This window comes from Phasianus colchicus, chromosome Z (genome assembly GCF_987193195.1).
Source record: "Phasianus colchicus chromosome Z, bPhaCol1.hap1.1, whole genome shotgun sequence".
NCBI lineage: Eukaryota > Metazoa > Chordata > Aves > Galliformes > Phasianidae > Phasianus > Phasianus colchicus.
In genome coordinates, this window is record NC_143476.1 from 6,259,873 (window position 1) to 6,273,768 (window position 13,896).

The following is a 13,896-nucleotide window of genomic DNA, read 5'->3' on the forward strand; positions in this document are numbered from 1 at the left end:
ATGTTACATTTGATGGTGTGGGGAAGCAAAATGAAGTCTTTTTTGGGGTGTGTTCCATGTTTAGTACCTCCTTTATCCATCCCACATTGTCCTCTGGGTTGATGATTCTTCATGCACACCATGGGGCAGAGATTTGGCCCAATCTTCCTGTGTTTATGATTGGACTTGGGGAAACTATAGAATACTCATGGAATGGCTTGGGATGGAAGGGACCTCAGAGATCATCATGCTCCAACCCTCCCGCCTCAGGATGGTCTCCCAGCCCCCACATTTATTGTCAGATTAGATCAGGCTGCCCAGGGCCCCATCCAACCTGGCCTTGGGCTCCTCCAGAGATGGGGAAAATCCCTTTTTGTATGTACTGGTTGGTAATGTTCTTCCCGTTCTGACGTGCTCTGTAGAATGTGCTGTGCTCGGCCTCGTCCAACGGAGCCAGACCTGAAATGACCTGGTTTCTTCCTTTTGTTGTGCAGTGCCCAAGAAACGCAGCAAGATCCTCACCTTCCTTCGTTCCTTGGTGAAGGCCCGCCCAAAGAAACCGACCGAGCGGGAGGTGGAGAAGGAAAGGGTGTTTGGCGGTGACCTGGGAGAGCATCTTCTCCACTCCGGTCGTGATGGTAAGGAGCTGCCCATTCCTGAGATCTTCCTCTGCTGGGCATCTAAAGAAGATGAAAGGGAGCTCATATCTAGCAGGGGGCAGGCTGATAGCCGTGGAGACACGTGTAATGGGAGTTGATGGCTGAAGGATCAAGTGAGGCGGATGCTCCTAAGAGACAAGCACATCTGTATTTGCTTCAGCCAAGCCTGGCTGGGCTTAGTGGATGGGATGTGAAGCACAGCCTGCAGCAGGACTTGAATCAGGAGCTCCACTGACGGCTGGCACGTGTTCTTCAGTCCCCCAGGTCCTCCAGAGCTGCGCTGAGTTCCTTGAGCAGCACGGCGTGGTGCAGGGGATATACCGCCTGTCCGGCGTCGCGTCCAACATCCAGAGACTGCGGTAAGAGTGCTGCGACTGACACAGCCTGAGTGCATCTGGTGTGGCTTTGGGCTTGCCTTCCTCTCGCTCAACCGGGTTTGCGTCCCTCTCTCCAGGCAGGAATTTGAGTCGGAGCAGATTCCTGAGCTCACCGTCCGTGACATTCACAGCGTGAGCTCCCTCTGCAAGATGTACTTCAGGGAGCTCCCGAACCCTCTGCTCACCCACCAGCTGTACGGCAAGTTCTCGGTAAGCACAAGGCCACGTCTTTCATTTCCCTCTTCCTGGGCCTCTTGGCAGATGGCTGCAGCAGTGCCCCAGCTCGGAGGCCCTTTTGCTGTCAGCCCCACGAGGTTTACTCGCAGTGGTGTACTAGCCTGATTGGTGTCTCGCTCCCTTTCTGCACTACTCCAGGATGCTGTTGGTGCCGCTACAGAGGAGGAGCGGCTGCTCAGAATGCAGGACGTCATCCAGCAGCTGCCCGCTCCTCACTACAGGTCAGTGCTGCCCTCAGCCTGCTGAGCTCAGCCCTGCTGCATTGCAGAGGGCAACGATGCGGTTCCAGCCTTTGTCTTTCTGAATTGCAGCACGGCATGCTCGTTGGTGCTGAACGTTTGCCTCTCTTGTTTTCCAGGACTCTGGAGTATCTGATGAGACACTTGGCGTGTCTGGCTGGGAGCTCCAGTATAACAAACATGCATGCCAAGAACCTAGCCATTGTGTGGGCTCCAAACCTCTTAAGGTAAACTTCTGGTTCTGTTTCAACACAACGCTTACATCTGTTCTCCATTAAAAAAAAAAACAGTGCTCCCTTTTTCTCCATCAAATGTGCTCTTCTCCTGTAAAATCTGTGGCTGACAGAAGCGCAGGAGCCTGGGCTGTTCTCCATCCCCACGGGCACAATGTCTAGGTGACAATTTCTGCAGTCTTGTTGAGATGGGACTGACGTGTCCTTGATCATCCAGGGGAATTTCTGCAGTGGCATCACTGATTGCCCACTGCGGAAGTCTCCAGAGCCTCAGCTGACAGCTTTTGGCTGCAACAATTCAGACTCGGGGAAACGGTCTTGGAGAAATGACTTCTAAAATCTGCCTTTTCTACAGATCACAGCAGAACGAGTCTGCCTGCGCCAGCGGAAGAGCTGCCTGCATGGAGCTGCAGACGCAGTCGGATGTGGTGGAATTCATCATCAACCACACTGACGTCCTCTTTGGCTCCAAATCCGGAGCAGACATTGCAGATGCAGCAGGTGAGTGTCTTCCTCCATTAGCTTGATCTTGACCTGACACCTTGACCAAATGCAAACCTTCTCCAGGACCTTTGAGATTCTCTTTTACCATCAAGGGGACAGCAGACCTCTGGGCTTCCATTAGGGTATGGCATCCTGTTGCTGGATGCTGAGAATGTCCAAGCCCAAACTTCACAAGGAGGAAACCGTCATTATTATGGTTTGCACGCAGGAAAAGCTTGATGCAAGTGTGGCAGCGAAGCTTTCTCAGTTCCCTGTCCCTTTTATCTAGGGGTGACATCTCTTAATGATGACCGTGTCCTTTGCCATAAACAGACCTCTGCCCACATGGTTATTTTGAGCTCCTCTTCTTCCAGTGGCTCGGATAAGCAAGCCTGAGAAAAATACAGCACCTCCCCCAGAACTGTGGTGGCTGTGCTGCTGCTTTCTGATCCTCGCTCTTACCTGTGGTTTTCCCTGACAGGGCACAATTCTCTCCCAGGGCCCAAGTCTGTGGGGGTCTCTTCTGCTGCCACAAAGCTGCTCAGCCTGGAGGAGGCACAGGCACAGAGGCGAGGCCACAGCACCTCTTCTGTGGTAACAGAGAGCAGCAGGGACATTGAAGTGGAAGAAAGCCCTGCAGCTGGGCAGGGCAAATTCCACACCGTCGTTGACTTTCCATCTGACAGGTAAAGAGGACTTTCTTTTCCAGCACCTAGCATCATTGTTTGGGTGGGTTTTTGTGTTTTCCTGCAGAAACCAGGCAGTGCTAGGAACAAGCAACTGCTGCCAAGAGCTCAGTGCTGCTCTTCCCTCACCCTGCACCACGCACGACTCACAGCATTGGCTGTTTTCTCTCTCCAGACAAAATCCACCCAGCAAGACTGAGGAATCACCAGCTAGCAGTTGGTGTTGCTGCTTCAGCCTCAGGAAGCCATCCTCTGGCAGCAAACGCCAACTGCAGCGCAATGCCAGGCAGCCCTCAGAAACAGCAGTGGTAGTCCTGGCAGGTAAGGGTGCAAATGCAGCTTCCAAATCCCTGCTTTTCAGGAACATACAATTCAAGCTTGCTCTGCACATGTATCTCTTTCTAGCGTTCAATCCCGTGCCTAAATCTTCACCCCTGATCAAGTACCACTGTCGTAATTCAGCTTGTGAAAGTTTGACACTAACCCCTGTGTATCCTTTCTAGGTGAATCGAGCCCTTGCCAAGCCATAAGATCCAGGGCAAGTAGCGAGGATGCTCTGTGTGCTTCCATCAGTGGAGAGCTCATAGGAAGCACAAATTGCTGCAGTTCCAATAGCAGCCTTCCATCTAACAACATTAATGGAGAGAAGGAGCTCATCGAAGTCCATGCTCTCATTACACCTGGCTCTGCTGAAGTTGCTGACCTGAGCCTCCCAGACACCACAGTCACAAGTGTGGATTTTAACCCAGAGTCTCTGCAGTGCAGCCCATCTGAAGCACAGTGTGAGTGCCCCGACAGCAGCACCTCCATGCAGGAGCAGGTCAGCATCAGTGAAGAGGAGCAGAGCCTCTTGCAGGGGGACTTTCAATCAGGCCTCCAGTCCCAGGCACCGGACAGCAGCACTGAGAGCTCTGAGCCACTCTCTCCATGACAAGACAGGATGAGTCCCATCTTCACCGTGGACCTCTCACACCCTCCTGTCCTTTATATAATAATAAAAGCACACTCGTGCTCAATCAACGCCTTGACTGCCTCCAGAGTCTTCATTCACACGGACTGGGATGAATGCAGCACACAGCAAGGCACCCCAGCTTGCAATGCTGTGGCTGTGGGGTGCGTGCAGCACAGCTCCGGGTTTGTTCCTGTTTTGTCTGGCTTTGGGATGTCTGCAGGGGGAACTCTGCTACCATTTGGCATGGTAGCAAATAATCTCTCGAATCCTGGATGCTGCTCATGATACTCCCAAGCTTCCTGGCTGTGGCTTTGTGATGCTTTTCAGGGCTTTCTGATGCATTTTGATGCCTTGGATGTTGCTTAACACCTCCCTCCTCCCATCATGTCCTTTCCTGGCTCCCACCTACGAGCTGGTCATGCAGATCATCTCCAGGCCTGTCATCAGCACACTGCGGCAGGAGAAGCTCCCCCTGGCCAACGTCAGGCAGTACTGCTTGGTCTGCAGCTCAGTGGCCATTTCCCTTTTAGGTGGCTCCTGCAGAAGAATCAAGCAGCAGAACCTTTTGCTCACCCTGCACCACACAAATGCTGCAAAAGCAGAAACAACCTGGGAATCTCTGGGTCTGCAAGACTTCACAGACACTCACCGGCTGTGTCTGATGGTTCCCTCCCATCCTTGATTTCCTTCTCCCCTTCTCCACGTCGGATCCCACTGCTGAGCCATGATCAAGCTGCCCAGTGTGGCAGAGCATCGTGCAGAGCCGTGCTGGCACCTCCTCCCCTTCCTCTCCTGCAGCTCAGCGTGCAACCTGAGCAAGTTTTTTTCTGAGAAAGTGACCAGCTCTTTTCCATCCCTTTGCCCCTACAAACAGTTGTCCAGAGGATCTCGTCCAAGGATTCCTGGAACAGCCTGCAGCTGGCTCTCCTGAAGTTCAGGCTCCTGCCTTTGCTTCCTGCCAGGCCCGCATTCCTTGAGATCACCAACTCAAGGAGGGCATGGTCACTGCAGCCCTGACCGCCTCCTGTCGTAACCCCTGGTGTGCACCATGTCCAGCAATGCTTCCCTTCTGCTTGCTGTGCCCAATGCCTGCACCACAGAGTGATTCTCACTGCACTCCAGGAGTCTGTCAGATTGCTTGCAGCCAGCCATGCTGATTTCCCAGACTGACTGGAATCCCCCATCAGGATGAGAGTCAGTGAGTGCGATGCTTCTGCTGGCTGCAGTAAGCAGCTCCCACCAACAGGCTCTCTTTCCAGGCGGCTGTAGCAGACCCTCACCTCCAGAAGCCCTGCACTGCTGCAGTTCCTGATTTTACCCACAAGTTCACAACCTGGTCATGGCTCTTCTTAGTTCTTTGCAGTCAACTTCTCATCATAGAGGGCAAATCCCTTGCCTTCCAGAATTCCATAGTATCAATTGTGTCTGCTAATGTCAGGATTTTTTTTTCTTTCTTTTTCCATTTTCTAGGTAGGAAAATGAATTTCTGAGCCAGGAGAAGCAGAAGTGAAACAGTCTTCCTGGCACTGCTCAGGTTGCAGGAGTTGCCAAGTGCTCCTCAGGTACTGTGTGCTGAAGAGCTGACCTTGGTGGCAGGGGCTGTGGCTGCATTTTGTGCCTGTCATGCGGGAATCCAAGAAAGCCTATTCAGAGCAGGAGCTGCAGAGCGAGATAAACATCACGAGAAGGTAAGGCTGAGAAGCAAGGACACCTCCAGAAAGAAGAGAAAAACTGAGTCAAGTGAGCTGCGTGACGGCCGTGTGATGCTGACCATGATTGGAGGAAGAGCGCATGGCTGGGAATGACTGATGGCTCTGGTTGGATGGGTGCCTGTGTGCACAGAGGTAAGGAGTGTTTGTGGGATGTTTTGCTGGCATCTAACGGCTGTAAGGGGAAGTCAAGAGAGAAAACTTGTGAATGCATAGAAGGGATGTTAAAATCTGGAACAGACTGTTTGGATCATTCACAGCTGAGTCCAGATTTCCACACTGTCAGAACCTGGGGCCTAGGATTTTCCTTTAAGAGTGCCAACTGCTTATTTTAAATGGTAAAAAGTAACACTTAAAAAAGCTTCCCTCCTTGCATTAGAATAAGGCATTGATATTTGATGTTTCTGTCTATCCATTCCTTTAGCACCCAGGGTGTTGATGCAGCTGCATGCATCTGCTGCCCTCCCCTTCTGTTTTGTGTAAAAGAACAGTAAAATATGCAATCAGTGTGAGACCTTTCTGAAGGATTTTACTTTATTTGCCCCTAGGCTGCAATGGCTGGGAAATGGCAGTGTCACCCAGGAGCCCACACGGCGACCTGATGTCTCATTGTTGGGGTCTATTGGAAACCACCACGATGACAAAAGAATGCCTGGGATTCCTCCGGCCCAAATGCCAAACCTTGCACTTGGCTGTGCTGAACCTCATGAGGTTCACCCAGGCCCACCTCTCAAGTCTGCTGAGCTCAAACAGATGTCATTTTTCTCGTGTCCTTCCATTCCGAGTCCATCTGTTCCCCAAAGCAAAAGAATTTGGAGGGAACCACCGACAGTTATGTGAGCGATTTCAGCGTCTATTTCTGATCATGGCAACAACTTCAGAGGTCACACTTAATTTACGGTGCCCGTTGTAATTCTGACCAAGGCTGCAGTTGCAGCTGACTTCCCAAGGCTGCAAGACGTGGTGGTGACACAGCCTTGTGCTTCTGCATTGGTGCTCATCCCACGTTTCCTTTCTCTGTCTCGCAGGTCAGCTCCTGCTGGAAGCAGATGGTATCCCAGTGTGAATGAAGGTCAGTGCAGGAGCAGCTGCTGATGGGAGGAAGGAAGTCCATGCTGAAGAGCTCTGAAGCATCTGCAGGTATGGTTCTGGAGGAGGCAGCAGTGATGTCGGAGGGCTCCCCAGCAGGAAGCTGTCTCATCCAAATGCTTGCTGAGTGGTTGGAAGGGAGCTTTCTGCATGGCAGCAGCACCAGCTGCTTGCTTCAAATGCTGCAAAGACAAGGATTAGCAGGAGTTCCAGTATCTACAGTATCATCACGAATCACGATAGGATTACAATGTGTCCTCATACAAACGCAGCCATTTCTCTCTGAGTCCAAAGGCTGTCCGGAAAGCATCTGTGAGGTCTCTCACACCAAACCACTGCTGTCCGTGTGGGATCTGACTCATTAGGGTATAGGGCTTAGGAACCACAGGCTGTCTTTTGAGAACGGGTTCAGTCATTTCCTTACATCTTGCACCAGCCGATACGTGCCGTCTGCCTTCCGTGCCGACAGGATTGGGGTGTTATAAGGCCACAGACAAGGTTCCAGAAGACCATCCTTAACCACTGTCTGTGTTACAGCTTTTAGACCCACTCTCCCTTCTAAGGCTATGGGATATTGTTGCTGTTTCACAGCTCCACTCCCTCCTTGGGCAGTTATTTGTAAGGGAAAATTGTGAGTCCACCCCGATTTCCTTCCCCTGCCCACAGCTTTGGATTCATTTCTTCTTCATCACAGCTGTTAACACATTCATTGACACCTGATATCTGTTTCACAGACTTGCAGCTGTAATCCTCATTTAACTGTTAAATCTCTCCCCCATAAATCGGTCCCTGCTTCAGGCACACAGAACAATTGCCCTGCAACTATTTTATCTTTCCATTTTAGTTCTGTGGTCTCCAAGAGTGGAGCTGTCATTTCTGATCCCTCAGCCCGTTATGCACAACAGCCACATCCAGATACACGTCTGGTACCTCTGAACTAGCTAATGCTGTAGGATGGAATGTTGTTTCTGCACTGGCTATCAAATGTGGGATTGCTCTGAAGTAGTACAGCACAATGTGTTTAGTAATTTGCCCTTAGAAACAGTTTGAAAAAGTAGAAAGACTTTATTAGTATTAGTAAAAAGAAGTTATTTCATAACATATTTTAGAAATACAGTTGTTCAATCATGTGATCAATTCTCACTTACAGAACTGTAATAGTTACAAATAGTATGGGTATAGCATTAAGGACCAGAAAGCATGTTGTAAGGCCATTCTGTTTGGATAGGAGAAGCTCAGCAAAAGAAAAACAGACTCCAAAGAAGCCAGGGCCTCCACACAAGGCTGAACTGACTCACTCTGTGGGCAGGTTGGGATGCAACAGGCAGGCATCAAGAGACTCCCCCCTGTCCTCCTTCCAAACTTCTCTCTATTCAGGGATGAGCAGCTGTCCAGAAATAGTGGCCAAGTGTTGATAAGCAGCTGTCAGACGTTCAATAATTAGCAGTACACCTGCTGAGCTAGCAACAATTGGTGTTTAGCCAGTCACACACACACACACACAGAATGGCCTGGGTTGGAAGGGACCTCAAGGATCAGGAATCTCAAACTCCCTGCCACAGGCAGGGCAACCAACCTCTGTACCACTGCACGTATGCACATTGCTGGATAGGAACAGCAGTGTGGGAAAAAAACTGTATGCTGTGGATGCAAAGGGTGAATCAGAATGGCTTAACAGCTGTCCCACAAGGAAAAGCAATCCCATACCTGCTGTGCAATGCTCATGAACAAAACCAATGCAGATGCCAGCAGCTGATGCCCACAAGGACAGCCAGCCTGGACTTATTTTCATTACATATCTTTGTCCTGATGTCCTTCTTGAAGCTGGAACATTTCACAATCTCAGCAGCAGAGGGCAGGAGAGTTCCAAGGTGAGGGCACACACTCCTCTATTTATCTAGCACTGAAAGATTAAGACAAAATGAAAACCAGATGTGTTTCGCTGCCCATGGCAAACACCAGCCTTTCCATCCTTACAGTCCTTCCTGCCATCAGCAGCAATGAAACCAACATCCCACTCACCTTTGCCATGTCTGGCAGAGGTTGCAGCTCTTTCTATTGCATCCCTCTAGCTGTCAAGTCAAGAGCTCCTGTGTCACACAAGGAAAAGCAATCTTTTACCTGCTGTGCCATGCTCATGGCAGCAGCAATCCAGATTCCAGCAGCTGATGCCCACAAGGACAGCCAGCCTGGACTTGTTTTCATTACATATCTTTGTCCTGATGTCCTTCTAGAAACTTGGACATTTCTCCCTCTGAGCAGCAGAGGGCAGGAGAATTCCAAGGTGATGGCACACTCTCCCCTGTTTATCTGGCACTCAAAGAGAAAGAGAACATGAAAACCAGATGAGTTTCCCTGCCCATGGCAAACACCAGACTTTCCATCCTTACAGTCCTTCCTGACATCAGCAGCAACTGAAACAACATCCCACTCACCTTTGCCATGTCTGGCAGAGGTTGCAGCTCTCTCTATTGCATCCCTCTAGCTTTCAAGTCAAGAGCTCCTGTCACACAAGGAAAAGCAATCTTTTACCTGCTTTGTCATGCTCATGGAAGCAGCAATGCAGATGCCAGCAGCTGATGCCCACAAGGACAGCCAGCCTGGACTGATTTTCATTACCTATCTTTGTCCTGATGTCCTTCTAGAAGCTGGAACATTTCTACATCTAAGCAGAAGAGGGCAGGGGAGTTACAAGGTGAGGGCACACTCTCCCCTGTTTATCTGGCACTCAAAGAGAAAGAGAAAATGAAAACCAGATCTGTTAACCCTGCCCATGGCAAACACCAGCCTTTCCATCCTTACAGACCTCCTGACATCAGCACTCATTGAAACAACATCCCACTCACCTTTGCCATGTCTGGCAGAGGTTGCAGCTCTTTCTATTACATCCCTCTATCTTTCAAGTCAAGAGTTCTAGTATCAAACAAGGAAAAGCAATCTTTTACCTGCTGTGCCATGCTCATGGCAGCAGCAATGCAGATGCCAGCAGCTGATTCCCAAAACGACAGCCAGCCTGGACTTATTTTCATTACATATCTTTGTCCTGATGTCCTTCTAGAAGCTGGAACATTTCTCCATCTCAGCAGAAGAGGGCAGGAAGGGTCCAAGTTGCAGGCACACTCTCCTCTTTTTCTGGAAAACAAAGAGAAGATGAAAACCAGCTGTGTTTCCCTGCCCATGGCAAACACCAGCCTTTCCATCCTTACAGTCCTTCCTGACATCAGCAGCACTAATTGAAACAACATCCCACTCACCTTTGCCATGTCTGGCAGAGGTTGCAGCTCTTCCTATTACATCCCTCTAGCTTTCAAGTCAAGAGCTCCTGTGTCACACAAGGAAAAGCAATCTTTTACCTGCTGTTCCATGCTCATGGCAGCAGCAATGCAGATGCCTGCAGCTGATGCCCACAGGGACAGCCAGCCTGGACTTATTTTCATTACATATCTTTGTCCTGATGTCCTTCTAGAAGCTTGGACATTTCTCCCTCTGAGCAGCAGAGGGCAGGAGGGGTCCAAGTTGCAGGCACACTTTCCTCTTTCTCTGGAAAACAAAGAGAAGATGAAAACCAGATGTGTTTCCCTGCCCATGGCAAACACCAGCCTTTCCATCCTTACAGTCCTTCCTGACATCAGCACTAATTGAAACAACATCCCACTCACCTTTGCCATGTCTGGCAGAGGTTGCAGCTCTTTCTATTACATCCCTCTAGCTGTCAAGTCAAGAGCTCCTGTGTCACACAAGGAAAAGCAATCTTTTACCTGCTGTGCCATGCTCATGGCAGCAGCAATGCAGATGCCAACAGCTGATGCCCACAAGGACAGCCAGCCTGGACTTATTTTAATTACACATCTTTGTACTGATGTCCTTCTACAAGCTGGAACATTTCTCCCTATGAGCTGCAGAGGGCAGGAGGGGTCCAAGTAGCAGGCACACTCTCCTCTTTTTCTGGAAAACAAAGAGAAGATGAAAACCAGATGTGTTTCCCTGCCTATGGCAAACACCAGACTTTCCATCCTTACAGTCTTCCTGACTTCAGCAATAATTGAAACAACATCCCACTCACCTTTGCCACGTCTGGCAGAGGTTGCAGCTCTTTCTACTGCATCCCACTAGCTTTCAAGTCAAGAGCTCCTGTGTCACACAAGGAAAAGCAATCTTTTACCTGCTGTGCCATGCTCATGGCAGCAGAAGTCCAGATGCCAGCAGCTGATGCCCACAAGGACAGCCAGCCTGGACTTATTTTCATTACACATCTTTGTTCTGATGTCCTTCTAGAAGCTGGAACATTTCTCCATCTCAGCAGAAGAGGGCAGGAGGGGTCCAAGGTGAGGGCACACTCTGCTCTTTATCTGGCACTCAAAGTGAAATAGAAAATGAAAACAAGATGTGTTTCCCAGCCCATGACAAACACCAGCCTTTCCATCCTTACAGTCCTTCCTGACATCAGCACTAACTGAAACAACATCCCACTAACCTTTGCCATGTCTGGCAGAGGTTGCAGCTCTTTCTATTGCATCCCTCTAGCTTTCAAGTCAAGAGCTCCTGTGTCACACAAGGAAAAGCAATATTTTACCTGCTTGGCCATGCTCATGGCAGCAGCAATGCAGATGCCAGCAGCTGATGCCCACAAGGACAGCCAGCCTGGACTTATTTTCATTACATATCTTTGTCCTGATGTCCTTCTAGAAGCTGGAACATTTCTCCATCTCAGCAGAAGAGGGCAGGAGAGTTCCAAGGTGAGGGCACACTTTCCCCTGTTTATCTGGCACTCAAAGAGAAAGAGAAAATGAAAACCAGATGTGTTTCCCTGCTCATGGCAAACACTAGACTTTCCATCCTTACAATCCTCCTGACATCAGCACTCATTGAAACAGCATCCCACTCACCCTTGTCATGTCTGGCAGAGGTTGCAGCTCTTTCTATTGCATCCCTCTAGCTTTCTAGTCAAGAGCTCCTGTGTCACACAAGGAAACGCAATCTTTTACCTGCTGTGCCATGCTCATGGCAGCAGCAATGCAGATGCCAGCAGCTGATGCCCACAAGGACAGCCAGCCTGGACTTATTTTCATTACATATCTTTGTCCTGATGTCCTTCTACAAGCTTGGCCATTCTCCCTCTGAGGAGCAGGGGGCAGGAGAGTTCCAATGTGAGGGCACACTCTCCCCTGTTTATCTGGCACTCAAAGAGAAAGAGAAAATGAAAACCAGATGTGTTTCCCTGCCCATGGCAAACACCAGCCTTTCCATCCTTACAGTCTTCCTGACATCAGCACTAATTGAAACAAGATCCCACTCACCTTTGCCTAATCTGGAAGGGAGGTGATGCTCTTTCTATTATACCCCTCTGGCTTTGAATTCACCAGTGCTTGTGTCACACAAGGAAATGCAACATTCCAGCTGTTCTGCCATTCCCATAGCAACAACTATGCAGATGTCAGCAGCTGATGCCCACAAGGACAGCCAACCTGGACTTATTTTCATTACATATCTTTGTCCTGAAGTCCTTCTAGAAGGTTGAACACTTCTCCATCTCTGCTGCAATGGTCAAAAAGGGTCCAAGTTTAGGGCACACTCTCCTCATGGCCTCTTGCACTCAAAGGCAAAGAGAAGATGAAAACCAGAAGTGTTTCTTTGCCCATGGCAGACACTAGCCTTTCCATCCTGACAGTCCTTCCTACAATCAGCTGGAATTGAAACAACATCCCCCACATCTCTTTTTTGTACTTATTCATGCGTGAATAATAATAAGGAGAAGTTTTCTGTAAATCTTATTTCTGCATGGAAACGATCTGATAACCGGAGCTTTTTTCTCTAAAACAATCCTGCAAATTTGCACTGCTTATCTATGTACGCAAAATGTTTTTGCCATTCATCTCAAATATCAATACATCTGGCAAAATAAGATAGAAAAAGTATTTACCGACATTTTTGGACATAGATTACTTCTGGTCAAGTGGGAAAGAATCCCTAAGCTGCAATCATGAAATTCTTTTATCACTTTCTCTGATTTAGCCAGTGTTACTAAAAGGGAAATAAGACACAGGCTTTTGATAGCAGCTGCCAATTTAAGAATGATAATAAGTTTTATTATTCTTGGCTAAGATCAAAGTCCTGCATTTCAGGTTTATCTCCAGCTCATCAAGTATAATTAACAGTTTTGGATAGCCACATTATTATATGGCAATATTGTCTTCCTGCAAGGAATTTCATTGTTTTGACACGTGCCACAGGTTGTTAATAGATTGCCTGATTACCATTTATTTCTTTCATTGGCTTATGATGACCACAGAAAACTATACAGCAGCACCATAAAAACTTTAAACCCTATCCCATGTATCTGCATTCATACGAAAATCATATTGGAAAGCATTGCTGAAACTAAGATTACAAAATAAAGCAGAGCACAGTTTCAGTGAAAGCCTGCAGGTTTCACAGCTCTGCCCATTTCAAACCCCTGAAGACATCCACGGGTTTCCTGCTGTGGGACACAGGCACTCACCTGCAGCTCAGCACTGCCTGCTCATGCCTGCGCACACCTTCAGGCTGGAACCAAGGAAATCCTCAGCAAAGACATCAGTACACTTTTGTTAGGATGACTTTCATAAAGAAGCATCAAATATTTCTTCACGAGAAATACTGCAAGTCCCTTTGACACTAACCCTTATTTTAAATGTTTAGATTTGTGCATCATTCAGGCGTGCTGTCACTCACAAAAAGATTTTTATTCCTTTTCATTCTGAGGAACACAGTGATTTCTGCCTTGTTTACTGACTGTAGGCACAGCAATACTCCTGCACCTTCAGGGAAACAGCAAATCCATCTCTTTCACAGCCTACTTCTATCAAGCTCATTCACCTTACAAGGTATTTATTGCAAGCAGTTCTTCCAAAAATGGAGATTAACAGAACCTGCAACCCAGGACACCTCAGTAAGCCAGTACTTTTCATCTCCTGAGTGTGTAGGTAGACACAGAGCTGGAACATCTTTTCCAGAGCTGTGTGATGCTATCTCATCTATGTTCCTTTACTGTTGACTCAGTTTCACTTCTTATCTAACCTGGTTGCATCCCAGGATTTCTGGTGCCAAAAATAAACTGACAGCTTTCATCACTAGTTAAAAGGAAACTGCAATAGGAAAAGCAATTTTTCTGATTTCTCTGTTGATCAAAGATGCTTCATGCAAGCCTGATGCGGTAGAAACAATATCAGCTTTAGAATGACAGTCATTAGAGCAGAATCCTTTCACTGATGAAA

General features: G+C 48.5%; 1 protein-coding gene across 1 annotated transcript; it reads left to right on the forward strand.

Moving 5' to 3' along the window:
• Nucleotides 1-1,650: 1,650 nt before the first annotated feature.
• On the forward strand, nucleotides 1,651-2,897 carry LOC149912319 (rho GTPase-activating protein 32-like). The gene is made up of 3 exons (XM_090130992.1): nucleotides 1,651-1,718; nucleotides 2,080-2,225; nucleotides 2,689-2,897. Exons 1-3 carry the CDS (start codon nucleotides 1,672-1,674, stop codon nucleotides 2,895-2,897), a joined length of 402 nt encoding a protein of 133 aa, XP_089987118.1. The 5' UTR covers nucleotides 1,651-1,671.
• Nucleotides 2,898-13,896: the final 10,999 nt, after the last annotated feature.